At 46.0% G+C, this 20,525-nt stretch overlaps 2 protein-coding genes and 1 non-coding gene across 6 annotated transcripts; 2 read left to right on the top strand and 1 right to left on the bottom strand.

The window, feature by feature from the left end:
* The first annotated feature begins 14 nt into the window (after window positions 1–14).
* Window positions 15–20,189, top strand: tada1 (transcriptional adaptor 1). Of its 4 annotated transcripts, none has more exons than XM_049746872.2 (11): window positions 16–156; window positions 543–634; window positions 769–834; window positions 994–1,088; window positions 1,212–1,424; window positions 1,524–1,675; window positions 1,789–1,945; window positions 2,125–5,592; window positions 7,599–7,714; window positions 12,023–12,077; window positions 12,315–20,189. In XM_049746872.2, exons 1-8 carry the CDS (start codon window positions 83–85, stop codon window positions 2,278–2,280), a joined length of 1,005 nt encoding a protein of 334 aa, XP_049602829.1. In that variant the 5' UTR covers window positions 16–82; the 3' UTR covers window positions 2,281–5,592; window positions 7,599–7,714; window positions 12,023–12,077; window positions 12,315–20,189. The 4 variants fall into 4 exon arrangements, with proteins under 4 accessions (XP_068504814.1, XP_049602829.1, XP_049602828.1 ...); XM_049746871.2 differs by lacking the exon at window positions 16–156 and adding an exon at window positions 246–454; XM_068648713.1 differs by lacking the exon at window positions 769–834 and having other exon boundaries at window positions 15–156.
* Window positions 3,476–4,999, bottom strand: LOC125984729 (transcription factor Jun). Its single transcript, XM_049746874.2, has one exon. It carries the CDS (start codon window positions 4,997–4,999, stop codon window positions 4,043–4,045), a length of 957 nt encoding a protein of 318 aa, XP_049602831.1. The 3' UTR covers window positions 3,476–4,042.
* On the top strand, window positions 7,833–7,904 carry trnag-ucc (transfer RNA glycine (anticodon UCC)). Its single transcript has one exon. It is a non-coding gene; the product is annotated as a tRNA-Gly (tRNA).
* Window positions 20,190–20,525: the final 336 nt, after the last annotated feature.

Here is a 20,525-nt window from a genome sequence, read left to right as displayed (position 1 = left end):
ATGGAAAACATTTTGCAATAAAGTTTTGGATAATCAAAAAGGTCGCTGGATGATGACGTAGTGTTCCGCTCGGGTGGACGGTATGGCATCTCATGCTAGCGAGCTTGAAATCGCGAAGAAGAATTTAACTGATGCAATTGGCGATAATGTAAAACAGTGAGTTGATCCTTTCCGTGTGGTGAGGGGAAGGTTTGCTTGCGCTGCTTGAGAGATTCGAATACATTTAGCCCCTTAGCAGTGTGTGTGTGTGTGTGTGTGTGTGTGTGTGTGTGTGTGTGTGTGTGTGTGTGTGTATGTGTGTGTACACGTGTGTGCGGCTAGCGTTCACAACGACGTCGGTGGCGTTGCTTCTGTTATGTTTTATTCATCCTGCGTGGCTTCATCGTGTGGCTACTGTATTGTCGCGACACATCATATACTGCACTATACAGGAAAATCCAAAAGTGCTCGATATGTACACAATTTTTCTGGCATTAATGTGTCTGATCGTGTCGTGGCAGGTTAAGTTATGTGTGTGTGTTAATTCTTTTCTGTCCGTACAGATACTGGGCAAACCTCAAACTGTGGTTCAAGCAGAAGATAAGCAAGGAAGAGTTTGATATTGAGGCACGACGCCTGTTGGCACAGGAAAATGGTTTGTACATTTTTAATAACCTTGCTTTATTTTGTCCAATCCAAAATAATTATTTCCATTTTCATACTCTCTCTCTCTCTCTCGCGCTCTCTCTCGCTCTCCCTCTCGCTCTCCCTCTCGCTCTCTCTCTGCAGTCCATGTTCACAATGACTTCCTCCTGGCAATTCTGACACGCTGCCAGATCATTGTCTCCACTCCTGGTTAGTTCATTTATTTATCTGCAGCATGTTACTTTGCAGCTGCGATCCGCTTATGTATAGCACACGGTTTACACCAACCAGTATTCATGCAATAATATTTGCCAAAAATGTGAATGGGCTGTCATGTACTTATATGTGTGTATTTTATCTTTCTTCTAGAGGGCGCTGGGCAATTGCAATGGCAAGGTGGCTCTGCTTCAAAGCCGGGCAAACCTAAAGGAAAGAAGAAATGTTCCTCGAGACAGAAATTTGACGTGCGTGTCACATTAGGTTACACCCCGACAAATGTTACGAACGTGTGCGTCGGCGACATTTCAGAACAGTAGCGTCCGGTTCCTTGTTTCACCTGTATGCGTACGTCCTGTTTGGTCTCTCAGCATCGTTTCCAGCCTCAGAACCCTCTTAGTGCGGCACAGCCGTTCTGCCCACGGGAGGCGCTCGGCGAGGACGAGGAACTCCGACTGAGCGCCCACACTTTACTGTTGCCCACACGGGGTCAACTGGAGGCCCGCATGATGGTGACCGCTTTCGAGCTGGGCCTGGATAATATCACAGAGGATGCGGTCAGCGCGATGACCTGCGCCATGGAGGTGAGTTGAAAAGACTCAATCCAACGGCGAATGTGTCTGTGTGTGAATTGAAATCATTTCAGCTCCATTGGCCTGATTTGTGTCTCCGCTTGATTGCAGCACCATTTGAAAGACGTTTTGACCGCCGTCATTTCCCGAAGGAAAGCGTATCGCTTGCGGGACGGCCAGTTCCCTTACGCTTTCGGCAGCGATGTCGCGCCGCAGCCTTATCTGAAGAACAGCCTGACGGCCTATCGTGGCGTCACCGAACGGTAGGAGTGACGACCCCCTAACCCTAACCCTAACCCCCCCCCCCCCCCCCCCCCCTCGCGTCGCGGTTTGTCCGACGCTGAAATTGGAGACCTCTGTTATGTCTCCCCTTCAGCCCTCTTCCGAGCGCTTCGCTCCCTACCGGCCCGCCGCCGCAGATCTCGCCGGATCAGGCCGAGCAGCAAGCCGTTCACTTGTTAGCCTGCTCTGCCGCCGCTCTCCAAACGGCGCTCCCACCCATCACCATGTTTGACCTCCTGGAGGCCTTGCGGGTCAGACCCTGCACCAGCACCCACCGTAACTTCTCGTGAAGCACACTTGACATTGTTGAAGTGGTTTACTAATATTGTCAGTGTAGGAACATGATTTTGGAGAAGCTAATCTTGCAAATGGTTTTGAAGAGGTGGAAGCCCACGGATGACTTTTCTTTGCTAATATTTGTCTGCTCCAGGTTCACCGCGGGGTGATGTCCTCCCACACCATGTACGCTCTAAGCATGGAGCGCATCCTATCGCGGCTCTGGCACCCCAGCCACGAAGAACTGGAGCAGGACCTCGTGCACAGACAGCGACTTGCCGCCAAAGACGGCGTCGTGCTGGTCAGTTGAGACGGATGACGCTAAACTGGAAGCGGCGTGTCCAAATGACGAACGAGGCAGGATGAAGTATGGTGGAGCAAAAGTAACTGGACAGCGGCCAGGCCACGCCACACCACGCCACCCTAATCCTAACCACGTGTCAGCTTGGTGCTGGCAGATGTTTGCTCTGCTCTCCCAGTTGCCACCTGGAGTTGCAAAGATGAAAGTGTTTCCTTTTAGACTTTAGCGCCTTCCTCTGAGGTTGGGCAGTGTTTCCTTTTCAGGGTTGGGGAAGCTTAAGACGCGTGGGCCAGAGATGACATTTGATGCCACCTGTGATTCAAATGTAATCTTGGGAGAACCCAAAATATAACCAGTAAATGTTTTGCCGTTTGCTCGCATCATAAATGACCAAAATGTATTATTGCCCTTGGTGGAAATCCCTCTTAAAAGGTGGCGAGGTTCCCCACCTTTTTTTTTTTCTCTCCACACCGACGAGATCATAAAAGGTAATAAACGTGGCAGAATTCAAGTGCACCTGATGAAGAAATTGAAAAAAATCATTGAGTGTTGCCTTGAACAAAATCAAGTATGTAGTATATCACTTTTGAGGACTTCTACGTAAAAGATTGTGCAGTGAGGTCGCATGCCGAGGTAAATGAACTCAAAAGCACAGTTGTAACGTGAGGACCTGAGTGGTTCTGAAAAAGATCCAGACGCTGCTGCTGCTTTCCCTGTCTGGTCTCTTCTCAAGCGTAAGATTCTAGTTTTCTGAGTTTGATTGAAGTTGTGCAGCGACAGTGCCATGTTATTTTGCTTGATATACTTTTCTTTTGTACTAAACTTTTCGTTTTCAATATGAATGCGCAAGGATTAAAACCAAGGTAAGTTTATATGTTTTTGTGGTTCAATACTTGTTCTTAGTTAAAATACGTTTTCCTATCCCTTTTGTAGTGACTCAGAAGACTTCCCACCCACCCACCCACCATGCCGACGAACGGCCTCTTACCAAACATGGCAGGTCGCCACTCACTTCCGGTACGCGGAAGTCCAATCAGCTTGCGGCTTTGCGCCCTCACTTCCAAGCCACCGCGCTGCACTGCAAGTGACTCACTTTCTGCCCACGAATTTGCATATCCACGTCCACATAACATACAAGCAAGTCTGTGCGGTTTTGGCCCACTCGGTCCGAGGAAACATTTCTTATTAAGAAGGCATGAAAGCATTGTTGAGTCCAACGTTTTATTTTGTCTTCTGTACAACGGTGAAGTGCTCCAAATCAGCGTACAAACATTCGACGTCAAATATGAGTTACACCTGACCTGTATCCCAAAAGTTGCATCAATGTGAGGATTACGAGTAAGTAAGGCAGGTAAAGTCAGTAAACGATTCACACCTGAGTGCATAAAAGGTTAGACCGTGTTAGTGTTGCTGTAGTACAAGTACATCTAACGTGTTATTTATTGCAGCTTGCTTGACATCATATCGGCTGGGTAAAGGCTCCCACGTCACGTCAGTGCCAGATGGAGTTCTCGAAACACTGACGAAGCCCTCTTAAGTGACCTTTGTAACAGGTATGATGTCCTACTTTGTCCGCGTGTGGCTGGCCCAGCTTCTGCATCATTCATTGTTACAAATCAGCGTGTCTGCAGAAAAGCTGGAAGGAGAAAGTGCCTGAGCTGACGATCATTTGGACTTGCGTCCACATGGAGTAATTTGGTCCCTCGGGACATGTCCCGACGCGCGGCGGCAACAACAGCAGCAGCAGCCACCCACGACCACCGCCGGGAGTCTAGAAAGCCTGGAGCTGCTGCGTCAAAATGAGCTGACAGCCACTGTTGACGTGGTCCATGACCTTTTGCTTGAGCAGAGCCAGCTCGTCCCGCAGGATGTTGGCAGACGACACCAAGTCAGTGTGCTGGCTTTTGAGATTTTTCACCCTGTCCTCCAAACGAGATATCCTCTCCAGCTTCCGTTTGCGGCACTTGGACGCGGCTACCCGGTTTCTCATGCGCTTCCTCTCTGCCTTGATGCGCTCCTGGCTCTCCATGTCGATGGGGGAGAGCGGCGGCGTCTCGCCCGGCATCTCGGGCACCGTCTGCGGCTCCTCTTTCAGGGCACGCAGCCTCGAGTGTGGAGCTTGGTGGTCCACCACGTGGGGAGCCGGTGTGGGCGCCGAGTAGCAGGCGGCGGGTGGCGGTCTGTCATTGGAGCCCAGCACGGCTCGGTTGAAATTGGCCAAGTTGGTGTATTGCGGAGGGTCTGGGGCGCGCACCGTGCAACTGTAAGCGTTATCGCTGGTGTCGGACGCGGCCGAGGCGGATGCCATGCCGGTGGTCTGCGGCGGCGGCGGCGCCTCGGGGTGGTGAGCGGCGCTCATCTGGTGGTAGTGGAGCTCAGCCAGCGCCCTTGCGAAACCCTCTGCGAAGCCCTCCTGCTCGTCGGTGATGTTCTTGGGACAGACGAATTGGGTCGGGGTGGGGGTCGTCAGCCCCGTGCACGACTGGATGATTAGCCGCTCCAGCTCCGGGGAGGCCAGCTTCAGCAGACCCACATCGGGCGACGTGAGGATGTCCAGGGCTTTGGAGCCCAGCTGGGGTTTGAAGTTTCGGGGCTCATTTAGATTCAGAGTCATGGATTGTTTGAGGGCTTTTGTGTTGAAGCCGTACTGTACCCTCGCGCCGTCGAGATGAGAGTTGGACGCGTTCACAGCGTCGTCGTAGAATGTCGTTTCCATTTTCCCGGACATGAAGTTTTTTTGGATCACTTTACAAGAGGGCGTCCCACCTTGAAAACAGTCCACCGATGACGTACGACTTCTGTTCTCTCGGCCTTTTGTTGAAGTTCAAATCCCTTGACAACTTTGTGTCCCGACAAAACTTTTCTCTCGCCAAGCGCACGAACATCGGTTTAAAAAAAAAAAAAGGAAAAAAAAGCGTCGTTCTCCCGCCACCAACCACAAAACGTCCGACAAAAGAATCCTCTTTCGAATGATCCTCCTCCTTAAACAGAAAAGCCAGTGCCGGATTTGGGATAGTACTTTCGATCACTTCCAACGTGGAGACGAACTTTATCCACCTCTGAGCTGCAGCGCCCCTGAAAATAACAATGATGTCATTTCTAAGCGTTCCGATTGGCTGGAGCGCATTCACCGGGCGGGGTCTATCTCCTGACATGGGGGTTGCTCCGACAACAAGCCCTGTCCCCGCCCCCCGCGGTGCTTGATGGGATTAGGTAATGCAGACAGTGGAGCAATGTCGTCTGGCATTACGTTGTGTTTTTGAATATTTCCTTACCCGCTCAGTCGTTACTGAAACGCTCCTTCATGACCACCACCAACAGGCAAGTCGTTCTTTGAAGGGTGAAAAGTTTCAAACGCCTTTATCATACGCATCATAGGCTTGCAACTTGCTGCAGATAGACCTGCCTAATGTGAGCTGCTTTCGACGAGCCCTCAAATCATGAGCTGAGAGGCCTTAAAGTCAGTCAGGAGGTGGGACAGTCCATGCTCCACTGGACCCAAAACAGAGAAGCCAGTACGCATAACGTGTAAACTTTTGAATACGTCGAAGCAGTAAGCACTGAGCCAAGGGTACACACACAAAGTAGCAGGAAAGACAGATGAAATTTCAGTGTCTGTGCTATGTTTGTTGAAGACCATCTGTTTCTTCCTGTCTTGCTGTGGATTTCTGCGTACCGACACTATCTCACTTCTTTCCCCGCTGCTGGTCCAACACAGACGCTGCTGCTGCTGCTGTTTCCTTTTAACTCTAAGAACACAATGGCGTTCAGACAGGATGGAGTGGAGAACTCAAAATATAGCTGCTTCATCTGTGGGTTAACGTTTGTGCGTTGATTTGGAAAAAGGCAGCACGAGATGACTCATTTGGTTTGTAAATTCAGATTGAATGATTTGAGCGTTCTGCTGGCTGGTGATCAGATGCCGTTTGTTTGGACTGTTTGTTTGTTTGCCTATGTTCTGCACCTTTGGTGGGCTAGAACACGAGCAAACCTTTGTGATGCTCTTAACGCTCGTTGTAATGTTAACAAAGGAAAGAGTAGAGAAATTCTTTGTTTTTTTTCCCCCCCGCGTGCAGCTAAGAACAGCATCTGGATTTAGTTTGCTCTTTAAACTACTCCTGAACTTGCCATCTGACCTTTGCTTGCGACCTTTGCTCCTGTCAAATTGTTGTATCAAAGGTTAACATAGTTGAAAGAGCACACGCTGGACACGTCACAGTGACGTACGCCGCGTTGCCGTTTGCACACGCGCACATTCATGTTGATTTCAAACCACGTGTAGATGCACTTTTTTGGAGTCTTGCGTTTCATTCGCGGAGCGGTGGAGATGCGCTAAATTACAAGACGAGGAGACGAACGAGACCCGTCTCTGCAATCCCCACAGCAAAAGCCTCCAGAAGCGACTCCCTTTCGTGTGTATAATGGCTTTGAACCCAGAAACATGCAAAACCCGCTCCTCCGCGCGTGTATGTGACGGTCCTCGTATTTGCCAACCAATCTATGACAAACACAGTTGTTAGTTGAGACTAAACTAACGAGCAATGTATTGTCACAAACACAATACAATGGTACATTTAATTTTGTCAGCAACATTAGCGTCTACAAAAATGATTCGCTGACTCACCAATTCTATTTGTTGATTGGACCACAATTAGTGTTATAGACCACGGTCTATTTAATTTCATTTCACAGAAGAGTCAGATGTACGATTGCTGAATAATAATTATTTGCTCGCTCGATCAAGTCGTTATCCCTCTCGATTGTCTGCGTCCGTTCTCGTAACATCAGAGAATAGTGAGCCTTTAAGCCAGATACACTAAAAAATAAGACATTAGTCTTTGGACCAGGCCACACCTGTCAAGGCTCCTTCCAATAACTCGTGCAGTTGCTGGCTTGTGCAGAGGAGGCCACGCACTGCATAAGTCATCAGTTGAGCAGCATCAAAGCTGCTATAGCCCAATTCTTTCTACAACTGGGTCACTGTTAGTCTGAAAGCACACAACATGATTTATTCAAGCTTATTTGACATATTCACTACAGCTTAGGAGGCAATGGCAAGAATGGTCAAAACAGGCAACATATTTTAGGCTGATAACAGTGATCAAGTGAAACTGTGACATCAGCATTTTTATTCTCATTGGCGGTTCTTTGTCCCTTTGACATGTTTGGATGGGAAACCATCAAGTTGTCCCTCCCAATAGCCATGCATTCAAAACGTATATTATTCATGATATGATATGTGCAAAGTATATGACAATGCAGTGCAGTGTTACGATTCAAATGAATTTGGAATGATAAACCTAGAATAAATATGATCTCATTTGCAGGTTTTACCGTGGGGACGAGCAGTATAGAAAATGGATGGGATGATCAATGGAAGTGCCATCTTCCGGCGCCGTGTTGACCACCAGAGGGCGTAGCAGGCATTCCTACGAGCAGGGACGTGAGTGAAAAACAAATTGGGTTGTTGTTTTAGTTGTAAAACGAAACGAAAGAGGGACCTCATTGTTCTGGCGTGTTTTTTTAAGATATAACTTGAATTAACCCATGTCAAACGCAGAGCGTTGGTGGTATAGTGGTGAGCATAGCTGCCTTCCAAGCAGTTGACCCGGGTTCGATTCCCGGCCAACGCAGACTTCTTTTTTTTTTTTTTTTTAGACCCCACCCTCTTTTTCATGCTAAAGTAGTAGATGCGTGTTACAAATGATGCGTGACAACTGTTTAGTCAGAACAGTATTACTAGTGGATCCCAGTAGATGACCAGATACCAAGTTTACACGAGACAGTAATTCTATGATAAGCAGTACAATTAGCTTGCTATCAATGTTCAATCTATCAGGCTAAAGTTAAGTGTAGCACAAAACTGAAGAGGCTGTATTGCAGGGCTGGGCAATTCCTGTCCTTGAGGACTGCATGTTTTCTATGTCACCCTGTTGCAACACACCTCATTCAAATGGTCAGATAATTAGCAAGGTCTGCAGAAGCGGGATAACAATCTTGATCATTTGAATCAGGTGTGTTGCAGCAGGGAGACCTATAAAACATGGAGGACACTGGCCCTCGAGGACCGGAATTGCCCACCCCTGCTGTATTGCGTCAGAAACTACTAACAGTTGTTGGGGGAAAAGTGAGGGTTCATCCGGGATTGGAACCCGAAACCTTGCATAGGCATAACCCAGAGGTCAGTGGATCGAAACCGTCCTTTGCTAAAACACAGTTTTTCTTCATATTGTCTGGACCATCGTAATGACTAATTTAATAATGTGGTATCATTCTCACTGCAATGTAAAACTACAATGATGAATATTGTTATACCGTAATTTCCGGACTATAAGTCGCGGTTTTTTTCATAGTTTGGGTGGGGGGGGCGACTTATACTCAGGAGCGACTTATATATGTTTTTTTTTCACAAATTTTTACTTGATCATTAAGACATCACTTACAAGTATAGTTGACCACTTCCCATGTTATTTTTAGTATAGTTGATCACTTCACATGCTTTTATTTCTTTATCTTGAACATATTCAAAACATAAAAAATAGAGAAAACATCAAATAAAGCAATTAACACTTTAAAGCACCATATCCAAGTCCACTGTCTGCTGTATGTACACTTGCTCCATTTTTTCTCCTCTTATATTTATTATTATTATTTATTATTATTTGTTTATTTATCATTTATTCAATACTCTTATTTATTCATTGTTAGTGCCTTCTTGGTTTTTTTTGTGTTGCTTGTATGCATATGTGTACTATCTCACCGAGGGATAGTGGAAATGTAATTTCAATCTCTTTGTGTGTCTTAGTATATAAAAAAATATATCGACGATAAAGCAGACTTTGACTTTGATAAAACAACCCAAAAAAATTATATTTTCAGACGAAACTGGATGAGGGCGCTCTAAATTTTACCGTTGGCCGTGACTCATCAACTGGGTGGGCTTAAGAAAAATGGCACCAAAAAGAAACTCATATTTTGCAGGTTACAAACTTCAAGTTGTAAAATATGCAGCTGAAAACAGTAATCGAGCAGCAGAAAGAAAGTTTGGAGAACCGTGATGTACCAATGGATTACTATTTCAAGTGACGTCAGTAGCGCGGCGCGCCGGTTGTTTACATACAAACGTGCCCACACAAGGACTACCGGCATCATTAGCGGTGATCATTTCTAAGTGACACGGAGGACAAAGAGTTTGAAGGAATTAAGGATTTGGAGTGACATAGAAGGTTTGAAAAACTATTATGGCTTTTACGCACGCCCGGTCTCTACTGAGTTGGGGGCCGACGCTCGGCCGAGTGGCTGTCCGCGAACGGTGCGCGGGGCTCGGACATGGCCATTACGCACGCCCGGTCTGTCTGGAAGTCCACGCCGCCACACGCTTGGAAGTTTGTTTTGTTTAATAAAGAGCCGTTTACCAAACCTACGTCTATCCTTGTACTTTGTTAACGCTACAATATAGTTATATAGTAGATCTGTGGAATAAAGACGAGGCTGACGTCAGGGCGCACGCGCAGCGATGTTGACAAAGGACGAGGAATTTGATCGATGGATTTAATGGAATTAAAGTGCACGGATGGTTTGATAATATTATTGGCTTGTATTATAGTTATTTAAAATATAGTTTATCTATCGTTATATGAGCCTGTGGAATATTTTCAAGCGCAAGCGCCCTCAGCCGTGCGCACCCATTGTTGACAAAGAACGATCGATGGATTTAATGAATTGGAGTGACACCGATGGTTTTATAAACATGTTATTCATGTAATAGTTGTCCTTAATCACTCTATATGTTACGTCAGGCCCGTTCTCAGCTCTTTGTTTGTGTTTGTCACGTTAGCATACCTATCGTTTAGCCTGTTGTTGCTATTTAATGAATTGGAGTGACACTGATGGTTTTATAAACATGTTATTCATGTAATAGTTGTCCTTAATCACTCTATATGTTACGTCAGGCCCGTTCTCAGCTCTTTGTTTGTGTTTGTCACGTTAGCATACCTATCGTTTAGCCTGTTGTTGCTATCGTGTAGCCTGTTGTTGCTCGTTCATCACTGTTTTTGGTGTGGGATTTTGTCGAATAAATTGCCCCCAAAATGCGACTTATACTCCGGAGCGACTTATATATGTTTTTTTTTCACTTTTTGGGGCATTTTATGGCTGGTGCGACTTATACTCCGGAGCGACGTATAGTCCGGAAAATACGGTAATAATAACAATGAAATAATAATAATAATAATAATAATAATAAATGTTTGTTTCATTATTTGTGTTGCGCTCACTGTGCTAATACAACTGGTGATGGGTAGCAGAGACTACGGCAATTAGGTGAAACACCAAACAGCTGGTAGGTGGGAGGATCTTACCTGGGTATTAACGCGCGGATTAGTGATGAGTTACGTGCAGTTTAAGTACGTCCCATGCCTTGTAGATGGCGGGCCGAAGGCGATTAAAGTGAACTTGATTGATCGGCATAGTACACGATTCTTTGTGTGTGATATTTAGTTATCATATTAAGTCTAAAACAATTTGTTGGGAGCTAATTTTTGGTCAACCTTTTTCACAATTTTACATTTTAATGAAATGTTTTCTCATGCATATCGTTGGACACCTCTAGTTGATAAACCAATGACAATTCGCATACGGGGATTAAGGACCCCCTCAAAATGTCAACAAGATGGAACTGCACGCTGTCTGCATTGCATCGGAAGACAGTAAATACAATTCTAATAAAACTTTCAAGACTATGATCCAACTTATGTAGTGTTTTCATTAAATTTTACTAAGATAGTTGAACCCTGGCATATTTCCTCTTGTATTTCTTAAACTGTATTCAGCCATACTGACGTTACCGAGATTGCTTGCCATTAACCTAGATTGCTAACGTTAACGTGATATTAACGTTAGTGCTTGTAACGTTACAAGGTGGCGTATTTATTTATTTAGGTATTTACAGTGGGAACGATTGAAGATTGGGTGCTGCATGCATGTGTGCCACTCATGTGAGCCCACTAAAATAATTCAATTTGCAGTGCGAACAAAGTCCATTGTTGTCAATAGAGCGGAGGCAATATTTACTTCCGAGTTCCTGAGTTGGAGGAATGCCATTGTGAGACAGAAAGTCACGTGACGTTGTTACGAGTTTTGATTGGTTCAGCAGCAAGGACCCCTTTGCAGCAGTGCCTGTTGCGTTTCGCAACCAAACATTGATTTTCATAAAACGATGTCCAAAAAACAGCTCCCAACAATCTGGAATGTGTTAATATAAAATCTATGTAGGTCATATTAAAATATCACATCCTCCCTACAATCAGATCAATCATTTCACTAACGAAAGCCTCTAGCGAGCTTCGGCCCGCCGCCTATTAAGAGCAACGCGCCGCCGGGAAGGTGTTTTAAATTCTTTGATGTCTTCATTAATAATCTTTACCAATGATGTTTCGTAGCTTGTCATGCTTATCGTTTGGTTGAAGCACAATTTTAATAAGACATTTAAAGGCCAGTAGATTCGTTTATCTTTGAAACATTCAAAACGTAGCACTGTTTAGCGTTTGCTGGTTGCAGTGAATTCTGGGTACTCGCATTGCATGCAGGCCGATGTAGTTTTTTTTATTTAAAAAAAAAATATATATTGGTCTGTCTAATCCTATATTGTATATGAAATAATGAATGTGAAATTGTCTTTATTTAAGCAACAACTAAATATTTGCATGTGAATGTCCATTGTAATGTAGCTATGCGTTTGTTTGATCTACAGGTTTATAACCTGCTACTGCAAACTGCAAATGTGGATGGAAAATAAACACCAAAAGGTGAGTTGAAACAACGTTGTTGCTCTTTTGGTACCCCTTTCGGCGGGGAAAAGTTGGAAAAGCCAAACAAATTGTTTATCAAAGGAAAATGTGCTTTCGGCAGTTTGCAAACATATTTTTAAGGTTGTGTTAAACTTATAATCATATTAATATAATATCTAGTATTAGAGTGCTCGTGTGGATTGGTGGGGGGCGAAGAATGTGCAGGCAAATTGCATGAACTTGTTTTCTTGGAAGTGTTGTGTATAGGCCCAGACAGGGAGTACCGGACGAGATAATCTGAAGGTCGTTGAGGAACGAGAACAACAGCACGTCTATGTTGCCCGGCTTCGCGGGGAAATTCCAACCACCTGACCTCAACGATAGCGCCGACGCGGGGAGGAGATGGCCGTCGACCAATCATCTCACAATATTTTGCATGCTTTAATATTCATATTGTGTTTCTTTAAAACTGGGCAACCCGGAAGAATGTGTCGTCTTTTGGTGGTCACAAAAACGCACGAGTTTTAGGGTGAGGGACCCAGGCCTGTATTAGTGCGCTTTGTCAGGAATAAACAATTGGTAAATTTGGTCTGATTGATCTACTGGTCTTCTCTTTGACAGAACGAACTCGCAAAATTGTTAGGTGCGCCAGTGTGTGGATTAGGACATAGCAATTTATGTGTTAAGTGTTGATCGCAATTTGGAGTCAGATCAATAACTAGAATCCGTAACCTAACAATTTCTTGGTGACCCTGACGTGATGTCAAGAGAAGGGTAATTGACAACTCGTGGTCTTTAGCCAAGACACCGGACAGTGTCAGGGACACTGTCTCCCGGTCGGCGAACCGTTTGGAATAAGCGCACAACGTTGAGCTGGTACGACGTCTCCTAAACCCTGAGCTCATCACCGATAAGGTAAGCGGAATACCTGTTACTATAAGTCGAAATGCTGCAAATTGAAAGAGGAAATTTAAGAGGAGACTGTCGTTCAGATCAAATAAGGTGTGCATGAAGTTAAGATACATACGGTGAATAAGTTTGGAACTTACGTGTGTAACGTGTACGGTAAAGTCAGGGATTTACGCGTACTACGGATAGGTCAGGGACCTAGTGCTTCGTCGTGGCGGATAAGGGTGCGGTGACGATCGTATTCAAATAGCTGGGGTTAATAAAGAGATCCCCGAGGGGAAGTGAGGCCTCCACAAAAAATATCCGGTGGTAACAGTTCCTCCTGTGAGAGATCAGACCGCTAAAACATCCAAAATGAACCAAATTGGGGGGAGAGTGTGTGTGCGCGCAGAGGATCCTCATGAGTGGGTGTGTATATGAGTGTGTGTGAGTGATGTGTGTTCTATGGAAGAATGGTGTGTTTAAGTTAAGTTGGTTAGAGAAACTAAGATGAGCAAGGTGTGGTAGTAGAGAAAATAAGGTGTGTGACAGAAAGTTACTAGAACGGTGGCTTGATAGGATGAGAATAAGAGACAACAAATGTTGTGTAGAAGATATTGAAAGATGTCGAATGTGAACATGATGAAGGGCGCAACAGCAAAGTTGGCCTGCCCTTTGAGAGGTTGAGACTGATGGGCGAGCCTGCACTCGTGCGTAGTCGCGTGTCTGGGCTGTGCGCGTGGGCCTGTGCTATGCTCGTGCGGGCGGTGGGCCGGCATCATGATTGTTGCAGGAAATGGCCAGCCTGTAACCAGTCAACATTGATGCCGCGACCCCCTCGCACGGGGGGTGCTATAGCCCGGGCGGGGCAGGGACAGTGTGAGTTTCTCAGTGAATGTTTGAAGCAGTGAGATTGAGCGATTCTGTGCGCGCTCGGTGTGTGCGTTTATGTGCACACCCTGTGTGGGTGCAGGCGTGTGAGGAGGAAGACGGCATGGATCAGAGAATGTTCAAGAAAGGGGGGCTAACTCGTAAATAATGAGGAGCTATTGGGAGTAATCTGTTTGTCCTTTCTTTAAGGTTAGGTTAGGTTAGCAACACGAGCGATTTAGAGGTTCAAAAGAAAGACAGTTAAAAGAAAATAACATTTTTGATTTGGACAATTGCAGGCTCACAAGAGCATGAGAAAGAAGGGTAGAGAAAGCGGTGAAAATAGACAAGGAAAGAAATGAATGAATACAAGGGCATTTATCCATCTTTGCATGATGTGACACACCCGAGTGCCCCGAAACTCGGAGTGAGCTATGTTGGACCGCCGCCGTACGGCGACCCCGGAGTAATGGCTCCAGTGGTGACGCTGGGTGGCAGGATGGTAGTGGATGTCGAGGGCGAAGGCGAAAGGGCGGATCAGAGTATTGTACAGTTGATTGAACAAGCAGTAAATAAAGAGAGGCGACGAGCCCTCAACCGTCCAATGTGACGAAAGGAGAAAGCTGGCATAGACTTACTGCCGAGAATGAGGAGCTAAAAAAGAAAATTGATCAAGCCGATGAGCAGCGTAGACAGGAAGCGCAGATGTTAATATGGGCAACAGAGAGAGAGCGAGAGAGAGAGACACAGAGAAAATATAATTTGCGGAGTGGTCAGGGACAGATGACACAGGCCGAGGTGCAGAAAAATGAATTGATGTGTCCGCTGGTGACCACATCGGGCGGTCAGCACTACGAGCCCATGGTGCTCCGTGATGTGACCGCGATAATGGAAAATATGCCCCCACTTCACAGAGGAGGCAAGGTGTGGCTGAACAAATTTTTGGCTCTGATGAGTGGGCAGAGCTGTACACTCGGTGACATGCGCCAGATGTTGGCAGGAGCATGCTCCCTGGTGCAACTGCAGGCAATTGAGGAAGCAGCAGGCACAGCGAGACTGGGGAGGGAGGTGCCCTTGCCACAAGTAGCAGCGCCCCTGTTTGAAAACATTAAATTGACTTTCCCACAACCCACCGATCTGGCCCCCACTATGTTTCCTTATGATGTGAAAATGTCACCTGCACAACATTATGTAACATGTGTGGAGAGTTGGATTGAAACCACAGGTCGACATCCGGCTCTCACGCACGAGGCAGAGGTGCTCTTCCGAACGGCGCTGCTGGATGGACTTCCGCCAGATGTGAAGAAGCAGCTAATGTCAGATCCTGACATTCTGGTTTGTGCCGAAGAACGATTTAAACGTCATCTTTTGCATCATTGCAGAATGTTCACTGAGTCACAAGCTAAAGTTGAAAACGAGACAGACGCATTATCTAAACAGTTGTTGAAATTACAGTTGGCAAAAATACATGGTGAAGCTAAACAGTCTAAATCACAGAAAAAGGAAATGCAAATGTCACAGGCTCTTCAGGTGGTGGGGCGCGGAAGGGGCCAGTTCCGGGGTGGATACAGAGGCCGGGGAGGGAGTGCACCTGCTTACCCGGGGAGGGCAGCATACAAACCCCATTCGCCCAACGCATGTTTCATCTGCGGCGAAACCGACCATTGGGCAAAAGAATGCCTACAGTATCGACCGCGCGGAGCCACCCGCCCACAAACGCACGGAGGTCAGTACTACCAACATGATGATCTCTGGTGTGGACAATTTGAATAGGGCTGCCCGGGGAGCCAGGAAAGCAGTGGCCTGGCGGAGCCAATGCTTCATGTGACAGTGGAAGGAAAACCTGTGAAGATGCTGGTGGACACAGGAGCAACTTATTCATCAATAAACACTGCCCTTCCTGTATCCTCACTATCAAAGAAAACAACAACTTTAGTCGGCTTCTCGGGACAACCACGTACTCTGCCTTTTACCAAACCACTTGAAACTGTGATCACCCGGACAGGGTGTAGACTGTGGTACAAATACATCCATTCCACAGACACTCTGATCAATTTGATGGGAAGGGACTTGCTGTCAGCCGTTCAAGCCAGAATTCTGTGTGGGCCAGAGGGAGTGATTATTCAATTTCCAGATGGCATCAGCATCCAGTGCTCACAGCAGCTACAACAACATGGTCAGTGGCTGATGGCGCCCCTACCGGCAGAAGCAGAGACTGCAACCATCTACTGGGCAAGGCTGGAGCCAGAGACCCCTGCTGGTGGCGGTGTGTTCTCGACCTACCTACTGTGGAAGCCCTGGATCTGCTCACTGGCGCCATACCACCCACCTGTTGATCCTTTGCATTGCACTCTATATTATGACCGAGAAAGTGATGATGTATATCGGGATTTGTTTGAAGAAATTGAAGGGCACATGTGGGATTTAACTTCATCGTGCATTTTGATTGGTAAAGAGGGAGTCGCAGCGGCAACTGAATTGACATATGAACAAATGCAGTGGTTCAAAATGACAGAGAAAGGGGTGCCACACATTTCGCTGGCTCTTGCCCCAGGACACGAGGCCAGACCATTGGGCTCAATGGTCAAGCAGTTGTTGCAACAGACCGATTGGCGGAAAACTCACATTCCTAATTTGTACTGGTCTGAGTCTCAGAATGCATACCAAATTAAACAACCCATGGCAGAGACAGGATTGCTGGAGATGATGTTGGTGTCCCGCACACACGGTAGGGAGTTAACTGATCATGAGGACGCTGAAGTAATGCTGGCGGCCTTGCCCGACACACTGTGGTCCCAGGATCCATTTGATGTCGGGTTTTGTCATTCGGTGGCCCCTATTGATCTCCAAATGGATGAGACGCAGCCTATCAAGCGGCCTCAATATCGTTGGCCGAAAGAGGCGGACCAAGGCATGGAAGACACTCTGTGTGGCCTCTGGGACGCAGGGGTGTTGGAAGTGTCCGACGGCCAAATCGCACTCCTTGCTGTGGCGTTACCAAACTGGGTGGAGCTTGGGTCAAGGTGGACAGGAGCTTCATTGTGCACTGAGTTTGACAGGACTGAGGAGATTTGATAAAAAATTGAAGAATGCGTAGAGCTACAGAGAAAAGCATCATAGTCAGAGATTGAACAGATTTGGATAAAACAAATAGGCTAAAACGGTAAGAAACAAGAGCGAGATCTGATATTTTGGCTCGTCAGGCTTAAGAAGTAGAAGTCGAGTTAGATACATTTTAGAATAGGACATTTGGACTAAAGTGGATTCGGTCAAGAGGAACAGGGGCATTTTGTCATTTTAACAGGGATTGACAGCAAGGGAGATTGAGGATAGAAGATCTGGACAGCAATGACGTAAATTACATTAAAAACTGCCCATTCTACGGAGAGGTGCTGGATGGTGTGACAGGCAGGATTTTTAGGAAGAGAAAAGGGGCGAGTTAGACTCGCCAAGAGGGGCAATAAAGAGAAGCAGACTGAGAAACATATTTGAGCTAGACAACAGGAAAAAGGGGGAGAGCCAAATGATGATGTAAAAATCCAGAGGGAATAGTCGGACCCATCTTTATTGAATTTAATTAGGATAATTAATAGAGATCGAGTTTGTAGGAGCAATCTGAGGTTATGGAGGCTCCCCTGACACGCGGGTCCCACAGTCGTCCCCCCCAGATAGACATATATGACAATTTGCGATGAATCTGATGGGCGAGTTTATGGAAAATTGAATTGGAGATTTTACGATAGGTCATGTTGACAAGTATGTCCAAATGTGAAGAGTTACTATTAGGAGTCAATGTTTGCCTGCACACTAACATACTAACTTTGCTTGGTGTGGGAGGAGAGCTGAGTGATAGAGACGGATGTGTGTGTCTGCGAGTGTGTGGATGGGTGCGTGCGCATGTGATCATCTATGACTGTGTGTGCGCAGTATGATTGGCCAGAGAGGTCTGAAGTTGGGGTGATGTGTTTGCAATTGAGGATAAAATTCCTCTCACCTGAAGGGGTGGTACAGACTGGAGGGTCTGGAACTGGTAAGTGATGAGTTCTGACCGGAACCATGGCTCAATGATCAATCAGGGGCACCATCGACAACAAAACGGTGTGATGGAGAAGGCCCATTTCAGTGATATGGTCAGACAAGACAGAACTAGTATCGAAGAGCAAGACTTTGGACGATTTGACGTGTGACGACTTTGAGCTCACCCGCCGGGGTGACGGACTAGGTGGACAGTGACCAATTGTTTGACGCTTGAACGTGTTTGCAACAATAGCACGCTCTGCTTTGTTTTTCTGTGTGACTTGATTTTTTTTTTTTTGCAGCATCAGCCACCAGCCAAGGAGCGGATTGCGCGTTGCTTGCGTAACTTGTTTTCATTCTTGCAGGTTGTCGATTGCATTCGTGGAAAGTTTGTGTTGGATTTACAAGAATATGTTAACCCTTGCCCTTTTGGTTTTTATGATGAACTTGTTGGTGACGTGGTTTTCAGGACATGATCCGCGGGCGCCAGGATTCATTTTATGACTGTTTTAATTTTGATACTTGATGTCTATTTTTGTGTGTACAAATGTCCGCTGTCAGCCGGGCTATAAGCTCACTGACAGCAGTGCGATGATTTTTGTTTGTGTTGCTGAGTGTGTGTGGTGGACAGTCAAGTTTCAAGGACTTGGGGTGATGGTCCCGGGGCCCAGATGGTAACTAGAGGTTCCGCGGGCCTGGCTACAATGAGTGTGGTGATGAGAGGGGACGCTTTGCAGGTTCCTTTTGATACGTAATGACACATTGGGTGAATGTGTCAAAGGGGGAGAGTGGTAAAATAGAAATGGGTGAGTAGGTTTCAATTTGTAATTGTGATATACAAAGTTTTTTTTCCAAATTCACTTGCTTTCAAGCTTTAACAGGACATGCCAGAATTCACCCAGCAGTGATGGAAGGAGCAGAGGAAGACCAGTGACATCTGGTTGTGGTGTGGAGATGACAAATTATAGGATCGCTTGCCGAAGAATGCATCAGGTATCTGTGCCCTCGTGTTGTTGATAATGCCTGTGGTGGTTGTCCCCATTGAAATACAGAATCTCAATTGGAACCTGGAGTCCCCACTGGCGGGGCTCCTGAAGCGAGCCAAAAGAGACGTTTTGCCCCGTGGTTGAGCGACGACGATCCAACATATATTGACACTATAGGAGTGCCCCGGGGTGTGCCAGATAAGTATAAACTCGTTAATCAAGTGTCCTCAGGATTCGAAAGTATCTTCCTATGGATCACCCCCAATAAAAATGTAGACCGTATTAATTACGTTCATTACAATGTCCAACGACTGGGTAATTATACAGCTGAATCATTTGCCGCAGTTCATGAACAATTAATTGACTGCAACGTCGTTAATGGCGTTCCAAAATAGAATTGCGTTGGACATGCTATTGGCTAAGGAACATGGTGTGTGGAATGTTTGGTGATGCATGTTGTACTTTCATCCCAAACAACACGGCACCAGGAGGCCGACTGACCAGGGCGTTGGAAGGACTAAGGACACTGAACAAAAAGATGAAAGATCATTCAGGCGTACACACCGATATTTGGTCTGATTGGATGAAAACGTTCGGAAGCTGGAAAGGCCTCATCATGTCTGTGCTTGTTGCTGTAGCTATTTTTATTACAATTATGATTTTATGCGATTGTTGTTGTATTCCATGTATTAGGTCACTCACTGTCCGGTTGATCGAGAAAACCATTGGCCCGTTGCCACCGATGGGCCAATATGCCCTGGTGATTCAACATGAGCAGCGGGGGGAAGGAAGGATCGACAGCGCGCTGGTAGCTGTTTGCTAAAGTAACGGGTGATGACCTCATAAATGAGGTCATGAGAGGGAATAAAGGAAAATGTGCTTTCGGCAGTTTGCAAACATATTTTTAAGGTTGTGTTAAACTTATAATCATATTAATATAATATCTAGTATTAGAGTGCTCGTGTGGATTGGTGGGGGGCGAAAAATGTGCAGGCAAACTGCATGAACTTGTTTTCTTGGAAGTGTTGTGTATAGGCCCAGACAGGGAGTACCGGACGAGATAATCTGAAGGTCGTTGAGGAACGAGAACAACAGCACGTCTATGTTGCCCGGCTTCGCGGGGAAATTCCAACCACCTGACCTCAGCGATACCGCCGACGCGGGGAGGAGATGGCCGTCGACCAATCATCTCACAATATTTTGCATGCTTTAATATTCATATTGTGTTTCTTTAGAACTGGGCAACCCGGAAGAATGTGTCGTCTTTTGGTGGTCACAAAAACGCACGAGTTTTAGTGTGAGGGACCCGGGACCCAGGCCTGTATTAGTGCGCTTTGTCAGGAATAAACAATTGGTAAATTTGGTCTGATTGATCTACTGGTCTGCTCTTTGACAGAACGAACTCGCAAAATTGTTAGGTGCGCCAGTGTGTGGATTAGGACATAGCAATTTATGTGTTAAGTGTTGATCGCAATTTGGAGTCAGATCAATAACTAGAATCCGTAACCTAACATTATTTACACAACATAAAATGGCTAATGTATAATAATGAGCGTTGTTACATTGAACTACTTATATGGCTGCAAACAATAACTAGACTTGTTGGATTACTTTTGCTTCATTCGTTTGCTGGATTTATTGAGGTGACAAAGTGATTTCTTGTTGAGAGCAAAAGAAACTGACAGACAGCCTGGCCACCGACCAA

This window comes from Syngnathus scovelli, chromosome 17, assembly GCF_024217435.2.
Source record: "Syngnathus scovelli strain Florida chromosome 17, RoL_Ssco_1.2, whole genome shotgun sequence".
NCBI lineage: Eukaryota > Metazoa > Chordata > Actinopteri > Syngnathiformes > Syngnathidae > Syngnathus > Syngnathus scovelli.
This window is presented reverse-complemented; position numbering and strand designations above follow the sequence as displayed.